Here is a 23,387-nt window from a genome sequence, read left to right as displayed (position 1 = left end):
CTCCTCCTGTCACAAAGCTGTCATTCTCCTCTCAAGATTTTTCGGCGAGTCTTCCTGATTTCTGCTGCTAGCACAATTGGAAATGTTTTCTCCAAAGTTAATTCTTCTTTGAATTAGAGTAGATTTGACAAAGACTTATCAGTAATTCAAACAACAATTCCATATCTTACAAATTCTCATTTCAAAGTTCCATAGTCACAGTTCTCTACAATCTCTGTAAAGGTCATTGATGATATTATCCATGCATTTCCCCCAGACGCTGAACTTATTTATTAAATCTTGCTCTTCCAGGAATTCAATTTGTCCTCAGATTGAAATAATTATTAAAAACTGTTGGAAATTACTTTAAAATATGTGTGTCTTTTCGTACGTTATGGTGATTTATAACATCATCTGTTATAGAGCCGAGTAGACACAGTTGTATATTTATTTGATCAGCTTGACATTTAGTATAAAAGCTTGAACTAAATGCACACCTTAAGAACTGTTTTGATGCTAACTGCTCGTCCATTCACATACTTTTAGCTGCTGAATGGTTGTGTGTCTTCTGAAAGTGGTAACGTTCCTAACTCAATTTTCTTCTGAATTTTTTTTCTCCATTATCTTGAGCTTTTAACCAATGATTTCCACCACTAATCACCATGTTGTACTTGCAGTTCCACCCACTGATGGTTTATGGTTGGGGTAGAGTCCTGCGACCAATTCTCTTTTTTTTCTGCTGATTCTAAAAGTCTATAACAGAGGTGAGGAATCTGCGGCCTTTTGGGGTACTAGTTGTGGTCATCTGCCTATTTATCTGCAAATACTAAATCTGCCTTTTTAAAATCTGTGTACCATTTTTAAAAATTTTACTGGTAACCCAGTCATGTCAAAAACTAAGAACATTAAAGCAAGACAACACAGTATTCAAAGAAGAATGGGAATTGCAGTATTACATAGTTGCTGTGAAAGATAAAATGATGTGTTTGCTCTGCAACGCCATATTTGCAACAGTAAAGAAATAAAATGCATATTAGCATTACGCAAACTCTTAAGAACCAAAGTGAAGACATTTATCTTTCAATTGCCTTGGATAAATCCATTGACATTACTGACTCAGTGCAGTGTTATTTTTTATTCGTGTCATAACTGCGGATTTTCATTGCCATGACGAGTTACTGGCTTTGGGTACACTTGGGTACCTTGCAGTGAGGACATGTGGTATTGACATCTTCATTATCTCCAAAGAAGAATGCCACGAAGCAAAACTGAATTTATGTAATTTAGTACGTGTATGCACAGACGGTGCACCTTCCATGAGAGGAAAACCTGAAGGATTTGTTGCATTACTACAAAAGAATTGCCAGATCCAGATACTTTGATTTCCTTTCACTGTCTTTTGCATCAACAGAACCTCCGTGCCAAATCCACTGTTTTAAGTGACACATTAAATAAAGTTATAAATATTGTAAACTACTTTCGAGCAAATTCATCACGGCATTGCCAATTTCGCAACATGCTTCAGCTTGAAAATGGAACATTCAGTGTGGATCTGCCATATCATTCTGAAGTTGGTTGTCACAAGGACAAATACTTACAAATCTTTTATCCTTGCACAAACAAATCAAAAGATTTTTTGAGGAACTGAATGAATCATGTGAACTGGCAAAAGAGGATTTCTGCAGAAATGCTGCATTTTAGTGTGATATGATATCAAAGCAAAATGACTTGAATTTTTTTTTGCAAGGTTAAACTAAATCTATATATTATATGTGGCTAAAAATCCAAGCATTTTGGAAAAAGCTGACCTTTTTCAAAACTCTCCTTACCTGATCGGAACTTTCAGCTGAACACTGTCCTAAACTGGCGAAGGTAATTAATGAACAGGATACAAGCAAATCATTAAGGAAATGCAACGTAAAAGAATACAGAGCTGTTCTAGACTCTTGGATTGAAGAATACAATGAAAGTTTTGCAAATTTTGAGAAACATGATCTCACACTGAAACCAGCTTTTCAACCACACCTGGTTGATGTCTCCAATGCACCTGATGACTTACAGATGGAATTGATTGGGCTCTCAGAAGATAATATTCCAAAGTCTCTATTTGACTCTAAGAAGGATCCCATTGAAGTATGGAAAATGCCCTTGAATACCCACATCTATGTCAATGTGCATGTCCAATGCTGTCTTGTTCTGCCACAACCTACTGTTGTGAATCAACATTTTCATACGTGACACAAATTAAAACGCACTTGAGATCTCAGATGACGGACATTCACCTGGAGGACAAATTAAAGCTACAATCAACGATGTTGGAACCAAATATCCAATCCCTATCTCGTAAAAAGCAATCACAACAAAGTGATTAAATGGTTTGTTATTTAAATTTTTCACTTATTATTAGTTCTATTATCAACTTTGCCAAACAAATAAATGTGTCTTTGCTGAATTTTTATTTTGTTTAAAGTCCTCACATAATAGCAGGCTTTAACTAAAATTAGTAAATATGTCAACAAAAATATGATATTTTGTTGTAAATGTTAAATTCTCAGCATGTGGCCTTATAGGATCGCAGTTAAATAAAATGTGGCCTTCCAATGTAAAACGGTTCCCCACTCCTGGGTCTACAATGTTAGAAATGGTAGAATATAAACTACTATTGAGTATTTACATGAAGAAGCATTTTTCTTGCACAAAATATAACATACTGCATGGGAGTAATAGGTGCAAGTTGCATTGAACAATTAGGCAAATCAGTTGTCGGGATCTAGAGATAAAATGTCTGTTGCCATCAGAACTTCATGCTAGAACTGTTCTCCCCACAAAGATTGTGTGAAATCATCAAACTGAGTGAAGCTTAATGCAGCTTCAACATTAAGTCTTTCAGAACCATTAATTTATACAACAGTTTTCACCTGCATAAAGTTAGTAAAAGATGTACTGTGCCTCAAGTGATATGAATATTATTGATGTATTAAACAATTTAGTTTAAGTAACATGCTCACTATGTGAACTCGGAGCAGAATTAGACCACTCCACCCTTCAACCTGGTCGTCCATTAAATGAGATCATGGTTGATCTGATTACTTCACATTCTGGCCCTAACCCAATAATCTTTCACTCTCCTGCCTAACACGCATCAATTTTATTTTGTACTATCTCATTTCATTTTATTACAGCTGCAGAAATAAAATATAATTCTGATTAAGTAGTTTTTGAAGACAGCTTTATTTAAATTTTACAAAACATCACTTTTTTATATATATGCTTTGCATTTAAGAACACATTTCAAAATGAATTATGGAATTATGAAAGAAAAACTTCTGTATTTCTTATTCTGTTCTAGTAGAGACACTAACTTGTTTTATCCTCTGTTCAGAAGTTAGCACATTTGCTGCTTTTAATGTCCTTATTTTACCGGATGCATTTTATAAGTTCACTTGTGTTATGAAGTTGGGTACAGTAATTGTGAGGTGGAAGGCAGGAAGCTAAAATGTGTGGTTCCTTTAAGAGATTTGTCCTTTGTCTGTAATGTATGTCTGTGATCAGTCAGTACAGAGAGCCTTAAGAAGTGAAACAAGTGTATCACAAAAGCCTTACAGGCAGCAGGCAAAACAGTAAGGGAATAACAAGGTGTAGAGCTGGATGAACACAGCAGGCCAAGCAGTATCAGGGGAGCAGGAAAGCTGATGTTTCGGGCCTTCTTCAGAAATGTAGTCTTGTTTTGATGCTGTGACAAGAAGTTTGAATTTGGCCAATTAATTTAAAACCAAACGCAGCACTCAAACCCAACTGAATTTAAATCTAATGGTGTTGACAACCTGAAACCAATCATATTATAAGAGTTTGATGGTGTCATTACTGGTATATAAGACAAGGGCATTTGGAAAAAATTGGAGACAGCCAAATGCCACCTGCCAGAGTTAGCACCATTCAGCTCTCAGAGAAAGCCCATCTAATTAATTAAAGGGACCATGGTGTTTTAGCTCAAAGTCCTCATTGAAGAAATTATAGAGATAAAACATCCATGACTGCAGAGTTAGCAAGCAAAAGGTGTTTTGAAGAGATCGGAGATGACAGAAGATTCCAGATGACACTCTGTGCAAACTTAGAAAGATTAAGTTACAATTTATTGCTTCTTATTAATTAGATTTATATTAGTGGGACTTGTCTTTATTTAAACAGCATTCTAGTAGAACTTAGACCAGTTAGGGAGTAGTTAGTAGTCTAAGGGGGAATTGTCGGTTTGTTAGCAATTTTGTTAATTTATTCATTGTTGGGTTAAATAAATAAGTTGTTTCTTGTTACTTGTAAGGTGGAGATAAGGGACTTTCTTTCTTTTAATAGATTATGAAAGGAAAGGTGAGCTTCTCTGGGTGCTTTGGGGGTAATTATTAGAGGGGAATCCCTTCTCCTGTCATAACAGATTGGGGCTTGTGTTTTAGTTTAATTATCAGTGGGGTTCGGCCATTCATTGCCATAACACTTGCTTGGCATGTAACTTCTCCCTGTAGGACCACAAAGCAGGAATGAAGCCCATTTGATGATGTACAACATGTAGAGGGCATTAACAAGTAAAATGTAAATATTGCTGAGCAAGAAAAAGTAACCAAGTTGTTTCACATTGGATTCAAGATCAATTACATTCAGAAACTTGGCAGCAGTAAGCTTGTGTTACATAACAGCACATGAATTAGGAATGGGAGTTGGCCATTCAACTTGCAAGCCTGCTCTACCACTCAATAAGATTACGGACGATCGGTTTGCTATCTCAAATCCACATTTCCACCTGCCCTGATAGCTGTCACCTTCTTGCTTATCAGAAATCTATCTACCTCTGCCTTAAAAGTATTGAAAGGCTCTGCTTCCAATGCCTTTTCAGAGGGACAGTTCCAAAGACTCCTCACCTTCTGAAATAGAAAATTTCACCTAATCTCTGCTTAAATGGTTAACCCCCATTTTTAAATGGTTACCACTAGTTCCAGATTTTCCCATTAGAGAAAACATCCTTTTCTCAGCTACCCTGCCAAGACCCTCCAAGGTGCTGTATATTTCAGTCAATTCATCACTGACTCTTCTAAACTCCAGTAGACACAAGTCTAGTCTGTTCAGCCCTTACTCAAAAGGCACACTGCCCAGTCTGGTGGCTAGTTTATTAAACCTTGTCTGAACTGCTTCCAATACATTTACTTCCTTCCTATATAAATTAGCCACTCCTGTGAACAGTATTCCAGATGTGCTCTCAAAATTGCCCTGTATAACCAAAGCATAACCTCCGAGCTTGCATATTCAATTACCCTTGTGACACATGATAAATTTCAATCGGCTTTTTTAGTTACTTGCTGTACCTTTTGTGATTCATGAATGAGGATACCCAGAGGCCTCTGCAACTTGGTGGTTTGAAACTGAAAAATAGAAACATGGAAGATAGGAGGAGGATGAGGCCGTTCGGCCCTTTGAGCCTGCTCTGCCATTCATCACGATCATGGCTGATTGTCCAACTCAATAGCCTGATCCTGCTTTCTTCCCACAACCTTTGATCCCATTTGCCCCAAGTGCTATATCAAGTCGCTTCTTGAACACATTCAATGTTTTGGTATCAACTACCTCCTGTGGTAATGAATTTCACAGGCTCACCACTCTTTGGGTGAAGAAATGTCTCCTCATCTCCGTCCTAAATCATCTACCCCGAATGCTCATACTGTGACCCCTGGTTCTGGACACACCCACATCGGGGAACATCCTCCCTACATCTACCCTGTCCAATCCTGTTAGAATTTTATAAGTCTCTATGAGATTCCACCCCTCCATTTGTCTGAACTCCAGCAAAAACAATCCCAAATCCATCCTCATACATCAGACCCACCATCCCCAGAATAAACCTGGTAAATCTTCGCTGCACTCCCTCAACAGCAGGAGTATCCTTCCTCAGAAAAGGAGACCAAAGCTGTACACAATATTCCAGGTGTGGCCTCACCAAGGCCCTGTACAACTGCAACAGCACATCCCTGCTCCTGTACTCAAAACCTCTCGCAACGAAGGCCAACATACCATTTGCCTTTTTACCACCTGCTGCACCTGCACCTCGACCTAACCCTAACCCTAATCCTATCGCTTACCTTCAGCAACTGGTACACAAGCACAGCCAGGTCCCGCTGTACACTCCCCTCTTCCAATTTACAGCCATTCAGGTAGTAATCTGCCTTCTTGTTTTTGCTTCCAAAGTGAGTAACCTCATATTTATCCAAATTCTACTGCATCTGCCATAGATTTGCCCACTCACCCAACCTGTCCAGATCATGCTGAAGGATCTCTGCATCCTCATCACAGTTCACCCTCCCACCCAACTTGGTATCATCTGCAAACTTTGATTTGTAACATTTTGTTCCCTCATCCACATCATTAACAGTGAATTGTGAATCATTATATTGTCCCAGCATCGATCCCTGCGTCACCCCATGAGTTACTGCCTGTCAAATTGAAAAGGACCTACTAATGCCTACTCTTTGTTTCCTCTCTGCTAACCAATTTTCTATCTATTTCAACAGACTTGGCCCAAACTCATGCATTTTAATCTTGCACAGTAATCTCTCAACGTTTGGATAACATGCTTTATTTTATTCTTTTTGCTAAAATAGACAATTTCATACGTTCTCACCTTATTGCTCAATTTGCTACATATTTGCCCATTCATTCAGGCTTTATATCTTCCTGTAATCTTCTTCAGTCTCTTTCACAACTTACTTTCTGACATTTTTTTGCATATTTGGCAACCATACTTTCCATCCCTTCATCAAAGTTATGTATATAAATTGTAAACAGTTGAGGTCCCAGAACTAATCAATGGACACAAAACATTGCATCTTGCCAAACTGAAAAGGACCCATTTTTGCACCTACTCACTGCTTCCAAACAGCCAATCTTCTTGTGATGCCCATTCCCTACAATACGAGATTTTAGTTTTCCACAATAACCCTTGATGTGGCACTTTTTCAAATATCTTTTGGAAATCCCAAGTGCAATACATCCATCAGTTACCTTTTACCCACAGCACACGATTTCCTCAAAGAAACCAAAAGAGTTATCAAACATGATTTTTTTTTAACCAAAACCACATTGACTCCTCAAATTAATCAGGTACTTAGCTAAATGGTCTGCTGTAACATCTTTCATACTAGCTTCTAATATTTCTCTGTGATGGATGTTAAGCTAACTGACATGTAGTTTCCTGCTTTCTGTCATCCTTCCATTTTGAATAAAGGGTTTACATTCTCATTGGGTTTTGGTGAAAGAATAAAACAATAATACTCAGAAGGACGAATGTACAATTTGAAAATTAACCTTGCCTTTTATCGAAGCAAGAGAGTTTATCAATGACATTTCTTCGGGCTCCAGATATGGAAGTTTACCACAGTTAGGTTAACGTGACCACCAGGCCATGAATGTGTACATCTGCCTGGCAATCTGTTGGCACCATCTTCAATCTTAAAACCTGTTATTTCAGAATCTTAAAGCATCTTGAGCATTTCATTGGAAATAGTTGCAGCTCCAGGCAGAAACAAGTGATTCATTAGTAACACTCAAGAATTTTGTGCATACACAGCCAATTACTTCTTAATGCATGCTGTGAGCCACAAAAGCAGCCCCAAACATCATCAGTTCAACAACAACAGCAACTTATATTTATAAAGCATCTATAAGCGTAATAAAAAAAAGGTATTTCACAGAAGCATTAGCAAATGAAATCTAAGTCACATAAGGAGACACGTTTGACTCAGTACAGCAGCATCAAGGATATTCAGCAAAATTGGAGTCAACAGGAATGAGGAGTAAACTCTGCAGTGGCTGGAGTCATATCTGGTGCATAGGAATATGATTGTGATTGTTGGATGTTAGGCATCTGAGCGGCAGGACAAGCCTGCAGAAGTTCCTTAGGGTAGTGTCCTCGGCTCAATCATCTTCAGCTACTTCATCAATGACTTTCCCTCCTTCACAAGGTCTGAAGTAGGAATATTCGCTGATGACTGCATAGTATTTGGCACCAGTTGCAACTCCTGAAATACAACAACGGTTCCTTTCTAAATGCAGCAAGACCCTGGGCGATACCTAAGCTTGAGCTGAAAAGTGGCAAATGACAGTCACACCACATAAGTGCCAGACAATGACAAACTCCAAGACAGAAAATAAGCATCACTCCCTGAAATTTAATGTCATTACCATCATTGAATCCCCCACTGTCAACATCCTTGGGGTAAACAGCAATCAAAAACTGAACTGTACTAGCCACATAAATAATGTGATGACAAAAGCAGGTCAAAGTCGAGAAATCTTGTGGTAGCAATTCAAATCCTAACTTCCTAAAGCCTGCCCACTCTCCACAATGCACAAGTCAGGAGTGTGGTGGAATTATCCCCACTTTCCTGGATGAGTGCAGCTCCAACAACAGTCAAGCAGTTTGACACCATCCAGGACAGAGCAGCCCGCTTGACTGGCATCAGATCCATAAATGTACACTCCCTCCATCACCAATGCACAGTGTGTACCACTGCAGAATTCTCAAAGGCTCCACAGACAGACCTTCCAAACTCAAGACCACCACCATCTGGAAGGGTAAATGCAGCAGAAACATGGCAACAACTGCAGGTTTCCCTCTAAGTTACTCAACATCCTGACTCTAAAATGTATCAGCATTCATTCAGTGCTACTGATTCAAAATTCTGGAACTCCATCCTTAATGGTCATGATTCACTAAAATTCATGGTTGTATGATGTCCAGATGCGGGGTGGGGAATGTTAGAGGAAGGGAAGTGGAGTCACAATATTCATCAAGGAATCAATCACATCAATTCCCTCCAAAACCAGGGGTCACAGTCTAAGCATGGAGGGTGAGCCATTTAGAATGAAAAATGAGGAGAAATTTCTTCAGCCAGAGAGTGTGGTGAGACTGTGAAATTTTCTGTCACAGCAAGTGGCTGAGGTCAAAATATTGAATGTTTACAAGAAGGAATTAGGTACAGTTGTTAGTGCTAGAGGGATCAAAGAGTTTGGGAAGAAAGCAGCAACACGGTAGCAAGTTGGATGATCAGCCATGATCATACTGAATGGCACAGCAGGCTTAAATGGCCTCGCTCCCCCCCTCCTCCTCCTATTCTCTATGTTTCTGTGGCAGTGAGAAGGGATGGTATCTCGGAACGATCATCAAATGAGGGTATGTGTATTAAAGTAAAAACAGAAAGGAGTAAACACACTATTGTATGGGTACAATAGACCTTTGAGGAGTCAGGGAGAGATTACAGGATCAAGTATGTAATCAAATTTCAGTGATGTGAAAAAAGAGGCAATAATAATAATAAAAATAATAGTAAGGGTTTTTTGGCTACCCAAATCTCAACCAAATATTAATGCAGCTTTAATGTGCAAAGAAAGGAGAGAATAAAATTCTTAAGTTGCACCCAGAACATTTGTAACCCATTTGTAGAAAGCCCAACAAGGAAAGGGGCAGTTCTGGAACAACTATTTGGAAATCAGCCTAGGCAGATGCAAGGCGTATCTGAAGGGGAATATTTTGGAGGGAGTGACCATAACTCATTTAGATTTAGGGCTGCTATGGAAAGGGGATGGATATGTCAGGAGTAAAGTTTCTAAACTGGTGAAAGGCTAATTTTACTAAGAAAAGATACGATTTGGTTTAAGTGGACTGGGAGCAGTTACTTGCTGATAAAAACTGTGTCAGAGCAGTCAGAGGTAATAGTTCGAGTACAGATTGATTATGTTCCAATAAGTTAAAGAGCGGGACCAAGATTTGGACAACCTTGGATGTCAAGAGATATAAAGGATAGAATTAAGAAAAGAGAAGCTTCTGACAGATACCAATAGCTAAAATCAGCTGAATCCCTTGGAGGACTAGAAAAAGTTCAGACCATAAAACTGAAATTTGGAAAGCAAAGATAATGCATGAAAGCATACTAAGGGGAAAGATTTCTCTCTATCTACACCCCTCATAACTTTGTACATCTCAATGAGGTCTCCCCTCAGCCTTTTCTGCTCTCAGGAATACAACACCAACTTATCTGGTCTCCCATAACTGTTGAATCTCTCTAGCCCAGGCAATATGCAGGTGGATCACTTCTGCAACCTTTCTAGTGTAATTACATCTGTCCTAGAGTGTGGTGACACAAAACTATACCCAGTACTCCAGCTGTGGCCTAACTAATATTATATACAGCTCCAAATAACCTCCTCATTCGTGTATTCAATGTCTTATCCCATATGCCTTCTAAGCCACTTAGCTACCTATCCTGCTTCCTTCAAGGACCTATGGACTTGTACACAAAGGTCCCTCTGATTCTCTGTATTTCTCAAAATGTATCATTTTGCACTTTTTAAAGAATAAATTCTATTTCCCACCATTCAGCACATCTGATCAGCCAGTCTATATCATTATGTAGTCTAATGGTTTCCTCCTTGCTTTTTTTTTAACCAGATTACCAATTCTCACGTCAACTGCAAACTTACTAATCATGTCTAGATCATTATGCACACAACACAGATAGGCCAGCACCAAACTCTGTGGTACACAACTGACAGAGGCTTCCAGGCATAAAGATAACACATGGATCCCATGGCTAGCTTCGTAACCAGATTGTCATGTCAGACGTTGCCAAATGTTTCACTGAAGTCAATGTTGCCTACTACATCAGCTGCACTATTCTCATTTACACATGCAGTAATATCCTCAAAGAATTCAATCAAATTTGTTGGACACAATCTCCTCCCCGACAAAGGGACACTGACAATCCTTGATTAGTCATTGCCTCTCTAAGAGGAGATTAATTCTCTCAGAAATTTTTCCAACAGTTTCGCTCCCATGGATGTTAGACCCACTGGCGTATAGATTCCTGGTTATTTCCTATCACCTTTGTTGAGTAACGCTACGACATGAGCTGTCCTCCAGTCCTCATACACCCCTTATGTGGCCAGAGAGGAGTGAAAATTAATGTTAGAGCTCCTGCAATTTTCTCCCTTGCTTCCCACAGCAGCTTGTGATCCATCTTATCTGGGCTCGGGGGTTTATTCACTCTAAATCCTCCTAAAATCTTAAAACCTCCTTCCACATAATGTTCATTTATTCACATATATCACAGACCCCTCCAATTTTTATACCTACATCATGTTTCTCTATAATGAATGCAGTGGGGTTCCACAGGGTCCTTGCTGCTTGTGGTATATATTGATTTAGACTTACATAAAGGAGGTATGTTCGAGAAGTTCATGGATGACACAACAACTGACAGTGTGTTAAATAATGAGGAGGATAGCTACAATCTGAAGGGGAGCATAATGGACTGCTCAGGTGGGCAATGCAGACGCAAAAAGAATTCAACTTGGAAAAGTATGAGGTAATACATTTGGGGAGGGCTAACAAGGAATGGAATTACACTATGACTGGTAGGCCCTTGGAAAGTACTGAAGATCAGAGGTACCTTGGTGTGTATATCCTCAGATCCACAAAGTTGGCAGGGCAAATATAAGGTGGTTATGAAACCATATAGAATATCTGTTTTATTAGCTTGGCATAGGATACAAGAGCAAGGAGGCCACGCTGGAATCGAATAAAAGGCTACCACATCAAAGCCACATCTGGAGTACTGTGTGCAGTTTTGGTCACCGCAATATAAGTAGGAGATGGTTACACTCAAGAGGATGCAGACGAGATTTACCAGGGCTGGGCTGGAGGTCTAAGCTTTGAAGTAAAATTGGATAAGCTGGGATTGTTTTCCTTAGAACAGTCAAAGTTGACAGATCCGGAGGTGTATAAAATTAATAGAGACATAGACAGCATGAATAGAAAGGCGCATTTTCCATTATTAGAGGGTCAATAACCTGGGGGTATTGTTTTGAGCTAAGCGGTTGAAGGTTAAGAGGAGAGTTGAGGAGAAATATTTTCACTCAGAGGGTGGTAGAAGTCTGAAACTCACTGCCTGAAAGGACAGTTGAGTCAAAAACTCCCATAACACAAGTAGAATTTAGATATTCACTTGTATTGCCATAACCTATTGGGCAATGGGCCAAAAGCTAGAAATTGAGATTAAATAGGTCTTCTTTGACCGTTGTGGATGCAATTGGCTGAATGATAACCATCTGTGCTGTAAATGCCTGAGAGTCAATGAGTCTATGGATGTAGTTTACGTGAACTCCCAGATGTCATACATTAAGAGTATCAGCTGGAATTATTTCTTGTGAAATTTAAGGCAAACTGTCGAAATGGTTGGAAGATTTGTTAAACAGTACAAGACAGATTAAAAAATAACTAAAGACTTGGGCAGAATGTCTCCGTCCCTAGAGGCGGTGGGAAGGTTGTTGGAAAGGACAACTAATTGGGTGAGTGCACCCTACAGCGTGACTGATGCCTTCTCATAGTCTGATCAACACAACACAGCGCAGAAAGTCCACTGGGGAATTTCTCAACTCACCAGCAATTAAAAGCCCTTAAAAGGTCAATTAGCAGGGAATGTGCTTTCCTCTGGCCCCAATATCTGCAAGGGAGAAACGTAGCTGGCTTCCATCAGGGAAACCAAGGTGATCTGCCTGCTGGGTTGGAGGGAGATGTAACTACATCGGGACAGCGATGTTGTTCAAGGTGGCGGCTGTTTAAAACTAAAAACCCACCCCGATTCTTGCCTGCAACACCCTCTCTTTGTGACAACAACCACACAAAAATCAAGAGGAAAACACTAACCTTCTCATCTTTGGATTCATTGAATACTAGACCTCAACCAACCTTCTTTAGGATCCACAGGCTGCAGGCCTCTGATTTGCCAACAGTCTTGCTGGTAAGCTCCTGACAGGCTTACTTTGGTGAGCTCTCTCAGTGGTCAGTCAGTCACCACTAAACAAATGTGCCCCCACACTTAGACTACAATTTGGACAATCACAGCGAGTATATTAACTTGGACAATCACAGCGAGTATATTAACTTGAATTGGAAGAAGTGACAGCTGTATTCCAAAAGAATCTGTTTGGGGACCTCAACTGTTCACTATTCTTATTAATGACCTGGGTAACATGATGCAGCTATATATCCAAGTTCGACAGGGCCAGAAAGTTTGACAGCTTAGTAAGTAATGCAGGTAATGGCATAAAATTACAGAGACATTGATAGTTTGAGTGAATGAACAAGTTTGTATCGGATAGATTTCCGATATGATAAATTATGAGGTCATCTGCAATACAGCAGAGGATTATTTATCTTGTGAAAAGTTAGGGATAACTGTGAGTCCAAACTTAGGGGTCCATGGACAAAGATTATTAAATACAGTAGTCCGACACACAATAATTCAAAAGAATTATAATGTCATTGGAGCAAATTAATAGAAATAGGACGAAGAACTGTTCAAAGCCCTGTTTCGGCCGTACAAAAACAGAAGTTGCTGGAAAGACTCAGCAGGTCTGGCAGCATCTGTGAAGAAAAAAATCAGTTAACGTTTCGGGTCCAGTGACACTTCCTCTGAACTGAGTTGTTCTTGATTTACAGCATCCGCAGTTCTTTCGGTTTTAATCCTGTTTAGGCCATACTTGGTATACCATGCACAATTCTAGGCAATGCACTCAGAAAGGCCTTGGTTGGAGTGCTGCACAGAACCATCAGAACGTTCCAGGTCTCCAAGAGATAGATTATACAGAGACATTAAGTTAGCCTTTTTCTCATTTCCTAAGAATACAGAGGGTTATGGATGATTTGATTGGTATTTTAGGCAATTGAAAAGAACTGAAAGGAGACAGAAACTTTCCCACTGATGGTAGAACCTTAGAGAAGGGTACATAACCTTAAAATTAGAGCCAGGTTAGTTTGAAAAGAACTTAAGAAACACTTCTTCACACAAAGGATTGTGGAAGTATGGAAATTACTCCCACAAAGAGCAGCACATCATAACTTAATTAATCATTTTAATCGAAAGCAACATTCTTTTCCTAAGGGCATGTAGTCTTGGCAGATGAATGGAGGTAAGAAACAGACAGTCATAAATGAACTGAACAGCAGAACAGCCTTGAAAGGACTTTAGTCCCACTACTAATCTACTTTTGCATAAAGTATGTATTACCACACTCAACCACTTAGTGTCAGTCTAAACTGAGCATTTTGCAGTAAATAAATTCCCACTTCCATTTCTTAAAAAAAACTATTACTGTAATGTTATTGCTACAGGCCAACAAGATCACATTTTTTCTTAAAAATTGCACTGTTTAAATAAATACAGCAGATAAAAATGATTTAAACCTAATATACTTCAGTGCTTGCAAAATAAAAGTCAAAGTATTATATATGTCTGTATGCAGTGTAAGATGGATATGAAAACATAATTAGGAAAGGCACTACTAAAATGAGTAAACATAAATATTTTTAAAGACAATTAATATGATTGTGAAATACAAAGAATATTAAGAGACAAGGACTAATCTAAACTGAACACTGATTGGAATGCTCGAAATGTATTCAAGGCCAATCTCGGGTGAAAATAAGTTCTTGATTTCATTCTTTTTGACATGACATATATTCAAAATTTCTATGAGAATCTTGTCAGCTATTTCAGATGTTTGTTAATTGTGACTTGCATAAAATTTGATCAAAGTTCTTTTCTACTTATAAAGGAACAACAACAAGAGGATCTATGATATAAATTAATCTGGAAAAGGGTGAAGTGAAGAAAAACATTTTCACACAGTGAGTGGTCAGGACAAGGAATATATTGCCTGGATATGTGGTGAAGGCAGACTCTATTGAGGCATTTAAGAGGGGATTGGATAGTTATTTGATTAAAATAATGCACGAGGTTTGGGGAAAGAAACACGACATTGACACTAGGCAATAATATTCATTTTATGAGCCAGTGTAGATATTATGGACCAAATGGTCCTCTTCTGCAACCCTACACTTTCTATATTAGTAGTGGGACTAAAGTCCTTTCAACACTTCTGCTGTTCAGTTCATTTATGATTGTCTGTATCTCACTTCCATTCATCTGCCAAGACTACATGCTCTTAGGAAAAGAATATTGCTTTCAATTAAAATGATTAATTAAGTTATGATGTGCTGCTCTTTGTGGGAGTAATTTCCATACTTGTGATTCTGTGAAATGGTTTTCTTGAAACACGGACCTAAACAGTGTAGACAGGCAATTGTATAGAATAGATTACATCACAGGCAATTTAACACCCTTTGCATCAAACATCATGCAACTGCTCTTTCCAGCAGGAACCACTGACTGGGATCACTAGATCACTTGCTAATTTCATGCCACACAGGCATAAAGATTATAAGTAATATTATTTGAGAATATAAATAAAAGAAAGACACTATCAATCATCAAACATGCTTTCCACAAAATGCTGAAACCATTCCCTGCCTCACAGTGACCGGGAATGGTAAGTAGGGTCCCTATATGCACTATGCTTCATGCCACACCTAGTGGTAGATTTACCATTGGGCCATTAAAGAAGAATTTTTTGTAAATTTTTTACTAAAATAAAAGCACTGAATGCCAATTTTGGTTTGAATTTGAACATGCTGTAGTGGACAGATGTTACAAGTTGCAAGATGTTAAAGAAACAATAAAATGCCACATCGAGAAGTCAATAGGAGCCCACTGACTTCCATGTGTAATTGTGTGGGAACCCCTCAAACCCAGTCTGCCATTAACACAAGTTAAGGGAACTGACTGCATCCCTCAGCTTGGATTCCACTTTTAACTTCCAGTACGTGGTTTTCCTGAATTCTCTGAAGTCGAAAGAACATAGGATTCACAGATCCGAACAACGGTGACATTTCAAATATTAAGATACAACAGTGCTCCTTTGCCTAGGTGAAGGGTTGTGCTCACGGGGGTGGGTCTGAATGTTTGCATTCTTTTGAAGGTTCTTGACTTTGATCTACAGTCCTCCCATCTGGTAGCCTTCAGATCAGCTTTAAGTGCTTGAATCAGAAACATTAACAAGGAACCACAAACATTGCATTGCTTTTGAGGTGTTTGATTAGCAACTCAGTCAAAGGAGGTCAAGTGAGAAAATTCTTCATACATCCAGAAATATTTTTGTTTAATTTTGTAATTTGTGCGATGACAAATATAAAAAAAAATGCAGGTCACAAAATTTAGCCAAGCAATGATCAAAGGATGACAGTTTCAATTAAGGATAATGTGGGACGAATAATGCATTTTGTCCTTATTCTTTTAGACAGTAGAGATTAAGGGTTTAGGTCATGAGCTCATTGCCATGATGGCAGCATGGCATGCTGGGTAGAGTTCGGGCTCCTGAGCCCGTCCACTCCAGGCTGGCCACATCTTTCTTTTTCTCGTTTCTTTTCTCTATTTTTTCCCTTCATCTTCTGATGTCGTGACAAAGCCAGAGCAGAACTCGGCACGTTGCCTGTTGCAGTAGTGGCGGTGCCTGGAGTGAGGATTTCCGGTTACAGTAGGCCAAGAGCATGGATTCGGGGACTTGGCATGTCTTCGGCTGTGGTGGTGATAGTGCATGGTGCGAAGAGTCCTGGCTGTAGTAGGCCTGAAGCATGGGCTTAGCGGGTCATCGTCTACGGTGGTGGTAGTGCCTGAAGCAGGGGCCTCTTTGGGGCAGGTCACTGTGGCTGAAACAGTGCCCAGAGTGAAGACTCTTGGCTGCGGGAGACCTGAAGCTTGAGACCCAGTCTCCTTGAGGCCAAGGATACCCTGAGAGATCCTGGAGCTGTGTTTGAAGACCCCTTGTACAGAAGATGCACTCAATTTATGTAATTTCTTTTTATACTTTTTCTGACTCAAAATCGTGCTGGATTGTGGTGACAAAACACTTTTCACTGTATCTTTCTAGAAAAATGTGACAATATATAACTCACCAGTGATAGGAGATACTGTTGAAGAGGCCTTGGTAAGTTGTTTCAATTATGGTACGTAATGCAGCAATGGAGCACCAGTGAAGAAGAAAACTAATTTTTAAGGTAGCAGATGAGTGTCAAACAGATTTCTTTGTCTTGTACAATGATTATCTTGAGTGTTTTCTGAGTTGCATTCATCCGAGAAATCCATCATACTTTTGACTTGTGCCATGTGGATTGTGGGCAAGCTTTGGGGAATTAGGAGGCGATTCACTTACATCATAGAGTCATAGAGTAATACAGCATGGAAACAGGCCCTTCGGCCCAAACTGATCCATGCTGACCATGGTGCCAATTCAGCTAGTTCCAAATGCCTGCAATTGGTCAATATCCCTCTAAACCCTTCCCATCCATGTACCTAACAAAATGTTTTTTTTAAATATTGCTACTGCACCTGCCTCAACTACTTTCTCTAGCAGCCCATTTCACACACGCACCGCCCTCTGTGTGAAGAAGTTGCCCCTCAGATTAAATCTATCCCCTCTCAACTTAAACCTATGCCATCTAGTTTTCAATTCCCCATCCCTGGGAAAAAAGACTATATGCATTCATCTTGTCTATGTCCCTCATGATTTTATACACCTCATTAAGGTCACTCCTCATTCTCCTATGTTCCAAGGAATAAGGTCCTATCCTGGCCAACCTCTCCCTGTAACTCAGGCCTACTAATCCTGGCAACATTCTCGTCAATCTTCTTTGCACACTTTCCAGTTTAGCTATGTCTTTCTTATAACAGGGCGAGCAAAACTGTACACAATACTCCAAGTGCAGCCTCACCAACAACTTATACAACTGTAACATAGGGTCCCGACTCCTATATTCAATGCCTCGACCGATGAAAGCCAGCATGCTAAATGCCTTTTTCACCACCCTGTCCACGTGTGATGCCACTTTCAACGAACTATGTACTTGTACTCACAGGTCCCTCTGGACCTTACCATTTACTGTACAAGTCCTACCTTGGTTTGACTTTCTAAAGTGCAGCACCTCACACTTGTCTGTATTGAATTGCATTGGCCAATCCTCAGCCCACTAAACCATCTGATCAAGATCCCCCTGTAATTTTTGATAACCTTCCTCGCTATCAATGATACCTCCAAATTTTATATCATCTGAAAACTTACTAATCATGCCTTGTTCATTCACATCTAGTTCATTTATGTAAATAACAAATAACAAAGGTCCTAACACCGACCCCTGTGGCACACCACTAGTCACACGCCTCCAGTCTGAGAAACAACCTTCAACCATCACCCTCTGCTTCCTACCATCGAGCCAATTTTGAATCCAGTTAGCTAGGTCTCCCTGGATCCCATGCAACTTAACCTTCATTATTAGCCTGCCAGGCAGGACCTTGTCAAAGGCCTTACTAAAGTCCATATAGACAACATCCACTGCCCTACCCTCATCTATCCTCTTGGTTACCTCTTTGAAAAACTCTAAAAGATTTGTCAGGCATGATCTCCTGTGCACAAATCCATGTTGACTATCCAAATGTCGGTGGATCCTGTCCCTCAGTATCCTCTCCGATAACTTGCCTACCACTGACGTCAGGCTCACTGGCCTGTAGTTCCCTAGGTTATATTTGCTACGTCTCTTAAACAATGGAACAACATTAGGCACCCTCCAGTCTTCCGGAACTTCACCAGTGGCTAAAGATGAAGCAAAAATCTCTGCAAGGGCCTCTGCAATTTCTTCCCTGGCCTCTCACAACACCAGAGTATGGACTTGGTCAGGCCCGGGGGATTTATACATCTTAATATGCTTGCCAAAGAACCCCCAGCCTCTTAGATGTTCTTACAGTCACAGTTGTTAGACACTTGGTCCAGGTAAGCTCCTGACCAATGATAACCACATAATGCTTTTGGTGGAGGATTCAACAATGTAAATACTACTGAACATTGAGATGGCCATTGTACACTAGTGAAGGTACTTTCCATCATTTTACTGATGATTGAGAATAGATGATTGTGTCTGGATTGGATTTATCATGCTTTTTTTGTGAACAGGACACACCTGGTCAATGTTTCACATTATTGAGTTAATGTTGATGTTGCAGCTGTGCTGCGCAGCTTTGTTCCCCTGTAGGACATTTATTTCTTTTTCAAATATGTGCTGGAAATTTAGCACAAGAAAGATTGGGCAGTGCAATATTTCAGAATAATAGGTGAAAATCATACGGGGCTACTAATATATATCATCACTAAATGGTCTACATTATCCCAATCAGCCAACATTTCCCCTGAAATGTGCTGATTTCAGAATCAAGTCTTTCTTCCTTGATCTTTAAAAAAAGTGCTATTTTACATTTGCTAATTGTCTCTTGGCAATAAGCCTTGTCAAAGGTATGGATTGCAATATTTAATCTTAACATTACAGTGGAATTGGGTTCTAAGGTAAATGTATCTGTGCTCCAAGTATGAAAACTTACTTGTTAGCAGTGAACATTAAGGTTTTGAGCAAGAAACCCTGCAGGATTTCCCACCCATTAATATTAAATACCACATTGTCAGATCGTTACTCTGCCCTGAATTTCCAGAACAGACAAGGAAGAAATAAATGTCCCACAAAGGATCAAAACTGTCTGCTACAACTACAATTTCTGTTGCTCGCTTATAATTGTTTATGCATTGAATATTTAGCCATATTCCCATGTTATCAGACTAAAGAAGTGGGAGGAAGAGGCTTCCAGCATTTTTTGTGGTGGAAAAACATTCGGAGCACTCTCTCCTAGCTTTAAGTGCAAAGGTAAGGGTCTTCAGATTTGCATTTGCTATTAAAATTTTAATGCCACAATAAAATGATGAAATATGAGTAAAATGCCGGATTTTTCTAAAAACAATTATTCTGTTGCTTCAACTCTTCATTTGTTTGCTTTACTTGCTTATAGGTAGGCCTAGAGGAATAGTACAATATAAAAGCCCAGTTCACAGGGTCACATATAGCGTTGCCAGTTACATCAATGCGATCAGCATTCACTGCTACAGAGTGTAAAAGCAAATGTGCACTGTAACATGAAAATCCAAAGGCTGAAGTGGGTCAACCATCATTATTCTCAAGGGTTTGCTAGTCTAAGCAGGAAGTGTGGAACCAGTGCCAATTTGGATTATTACCCAATAATAATGAATTAATAACAGTCTAAAATATTAAATCCATATTTCCAGATATAAGGTGTCTCCTCTTAATTCTATATGCATTTAATAACGAAGGCAATACTATTATGAAAGTTAAAATGGATGTGTTTCTTAACGTGAATATAAAATTGATGAGTTTTTACACCTCATTTGTCAGAGTTTAATATTACTTTTTAAAATGATTTAACTGCTCAAAATTATTATTACATCAATCCGGTCTACTACTTGTGATTTTCATCATCATTTCGCTACAGCAATCTGCAGTACCATTTTTGTAATGTAGTGACTGTAAGTCACTGTTTTCATCCACTCTGGGCAGGACTATGGACGATCACTAGAAGGGCATCCTCCCTCATGGCAATCGAAATTCATGCAGGTTTGTGCAGATATATTAATATCAGAAGGAAGCAGAATTGTTGTACTACTGACTACAACATATAGAATATCAGAAATAAGGAAATAATTGTTTAAAAGCACAATTGTCTGGCATTTCCTCCACTTCTCAAGCTTTTGGCTTAATAATTTAGTTTAGAACAGAAAGAGAAATTGCTGGAGAAACTTGGCATGACCGGCAGCATCTGTGGAGAGAAAGCACAGTTAACATGTTGGGTCCAGTGATCCTTCTTCAGAACCATTCTCCAGAAATTTCTGTTTATGTTTCAGATTTCCAGCATCTGCAGTTCTTTATTGTGTCACAATTTCATTTGGAAGTCATTCTTTATCCCAGAAATTTAAAAGGTGTTCTATTCTGTGTTATACTTCCCTCTATTACATGGTCTGAAGTGCGGATGTTCACTGATAATTAACACAATGTGCAGCACCATTTGCGGCAGAACAGATACTGAAGCAGTCCATGTTCAAATACAGCAAGTTTGGACAATAGCCCTTTTATTGAAAAGTGGCAAGTAATATTTGAGCTACACAAGTGTCAGGAATGACCATCTCTTACAAGACAGAATCCGTATGACACCAAGTTATAGTCCAACAGTTTTATTTGAAATCATAAGCTTTTGGAGCACTGCTTCTTCATCAGGTGAAATGAAGAAAAATGCACAGGCACAGAATTTATAGGCAAAGAGATAAATAGGCAAAAAGATCAAAAGATCATACAAATGGTGTCAGTGGAGTGTGCATAGGCTGAGTAATAAGTCTCTGCAGGTGATCAAAAGTGTCAGACAGTGTGAGTAAAGTGTCTCCAGCTGAATAGCAAGTGAAAGGATGACCTATAATCTCATTAAATGAGGTAAAAGATATTTACAAAAAACTAAAAATAAGGTGGTGCAGGAGATAAACCAAAAGGCTGAAATAACATGATGGGTATAAGAGTCACATGTTGAGAGTCTAACCAAACTAACAAGTAACTTAAAACTGTGCAAACTAATTGAAGTAGAGACATCATAGCAAGTCATCAAGGTGATGGTATCAAAACAGGACAGTACGGAAGATTTTAAAATTAGAGAACAGTGTTGCGGAGTCACATGTAGTGCGTCATGAACCCAAGATCACAGCTGAGGCTGTCTTCATGGTTACAGAACTTCGCTATCAGGTTCTACTCGGTGATTCTGCATTGTTGTGTATCTCAAAGGCCGCCTTGGAGGTCGCTAATCCAAAGATCGGAGGTTGAATGTCCTTGACTGCTGAAGTGTTCCCCGACTGGATGGGAACATTCCTATCTGGTGATTGTTGTGTGGTGTCTATTCATCCATCTGACACTTTTGATCACCTGCAGAAACTTATTATTCAGACTACTAACTCTCCACTCACACCTCTGCTGGACTATAACCTGGTGCCATGTGACTTTTGACCTTGTCCACCCCAGTCTAATACTAGCACTTCCACACCAAGAAAGAATCTAAACATTGTCCCTCGGCATTCAACAATATTACCATCATTGAATCCACCAATATCAGCATCCTGAGGGTTACCATTGATAAGAAACTGACCTGGAGTTGCCATATAAAATCAATGCCTACAAGAACAGGTCACAACTAGAAATGCTGCAGCAAAAATCTTATGCCCTGACTCCCCTAAACCTATTCACCATCTACTAGTCAGGAGTATGATGAAATACTCTCCACTTGCCTGGATGAGTGCACATCCAACAATACTCAAGAGCTCGACACAATCCAGAAAAAAAGTAGTCCAATTGATTGGAACATCCACAAACTTTCACTTTAACCAACACTGACACTCAGCACCAGCAGTGTGTTCCATCTACAAGAAGCACTGCAGAAATTCACCAAGGCTAAGACAGCACCTTCCAATCTGTCAGCACTTCCATCTAGAAGGACAAAACCAACAGACACCTGGGAACACTATCACCTACAAGTTCTCCTCCAAGCCACTCATTATCCTGACTTAGAAATATATTGTTGTTCCTTCAGTTCCTAGAACTCCCCGCTTAACAAGATTTTCGGATACAACTACACCAAATGGACTGCAGTGGTTCAAAAAGGTAGCTCACCACCACCTTCTCAAGGACAACTAAGGAAAGGTACTAAATGTTGGCCCAGGCAGCAAAACCTACATCCCATGAATGAAAGAAATAAAACTTTGCCCATTTATGACTTAAGTCCTTCGAACAATATTATTTCTGATCCATACATATTTTGCTTGTTCAATAGACTTTTGTTCACAGTAAATGCGGTTGTGCTGTTCATTGCTGCCAATTGTGTGGGTTTTTCTACATTTTATGACTCATACAGAAGATTCCCACCATATTTCATGGTATGGCTTGCACGCTCTTGTGCCCTCATGACATTATCAGAATGGGTGGTGCTTGAGGCATTCCTCCTTTCAGCTGGCTGGATCAGCATTTATTGTCTGTTCCTAGTTGCCCCTGAGAAGATGGTGGTGAACTGACTTCTTGATCTGCTACAGTTCAATATGCTCTCGATGCTACTAGGGAGGGAGTTCCAGGATTTTGACCCAGTGACTCTGAAGGAACAGCGATATATTTCCAAGTCAGGATGGTGAATGGCTTAGAGAGGAACTTGCCATTTCTGATGCCTAGTCTAGCTGCATTTCTTTTTTGAGACTTTCTAGCGACGGTTAAAGCTGAATAGATCGCTCAGCCATTTCAGAGGGCAGTTAAGAGTCACCCACATTGCCAAGAGTCTGGATTCATATGTAGGCCAGAACATGACATACGTCATTACAACATGTGCAAATCTAGTCAATTATGCACTGCCCTACATCAAAGCCATTATCCCAAACTCACAAAACAGATCACAATTACAGTTAAAAACCAAAAAAACTGTGGATGCTGTAAATCAGGATCAAAAACAGAAGTTGCTGGAAAAGCTCAGCAGGTCTGGCAGCATCTGTGAAGGAAAAAATAGAGTTAA

The 23,387-nt window shown here is 39.5% G+C and overlaps 1 protein-coding gene across 1 annotated transcript in view; it reads right to left on the bottom strand.

Moving 5' to 3' along the window:
• The window catches only part of dgkb (diacylglycerol kinase, beta), a 677,591-nt gene that overhangs the window by 554,737 nt on the left and 99,467 nt on the right, over positions 1–23,387 (bottom strand). The window contains exons 7-8 of the mRNA XM_048611787.1: positions 15,523–15,547; positions 11,061–11,078 (exon numbers count right to left, since the gene is read on the bottom strand). Coding sequence (XP_048467744.1) covers positions 11,061–11,078; positions 15,523–15,547 — 43 coding nt within the window. The remainder of the gene's footprint in view (positions 1–11,060; positions 11,079–15,522; positions 15,548–23,387) is intronic.

Source organism: Rhincodon typus, chromosome 2 (assembly GCF_021869965.1).
Source record: "Rhincodon typus isolate 14 chromosome 2, sRhiTyp1.1, whole genome shotgun sequence".
Taxonomy (NCBI): Eukaryota; Metazoa; Chordata; class Chondrichthyes; order Orectolobiformes; family Rhincodontidae; genus Rhincodon; species Rhincodon typus.
This window is presented reverse-complemented; position numbering and strand designations above follow the sequence as displayed.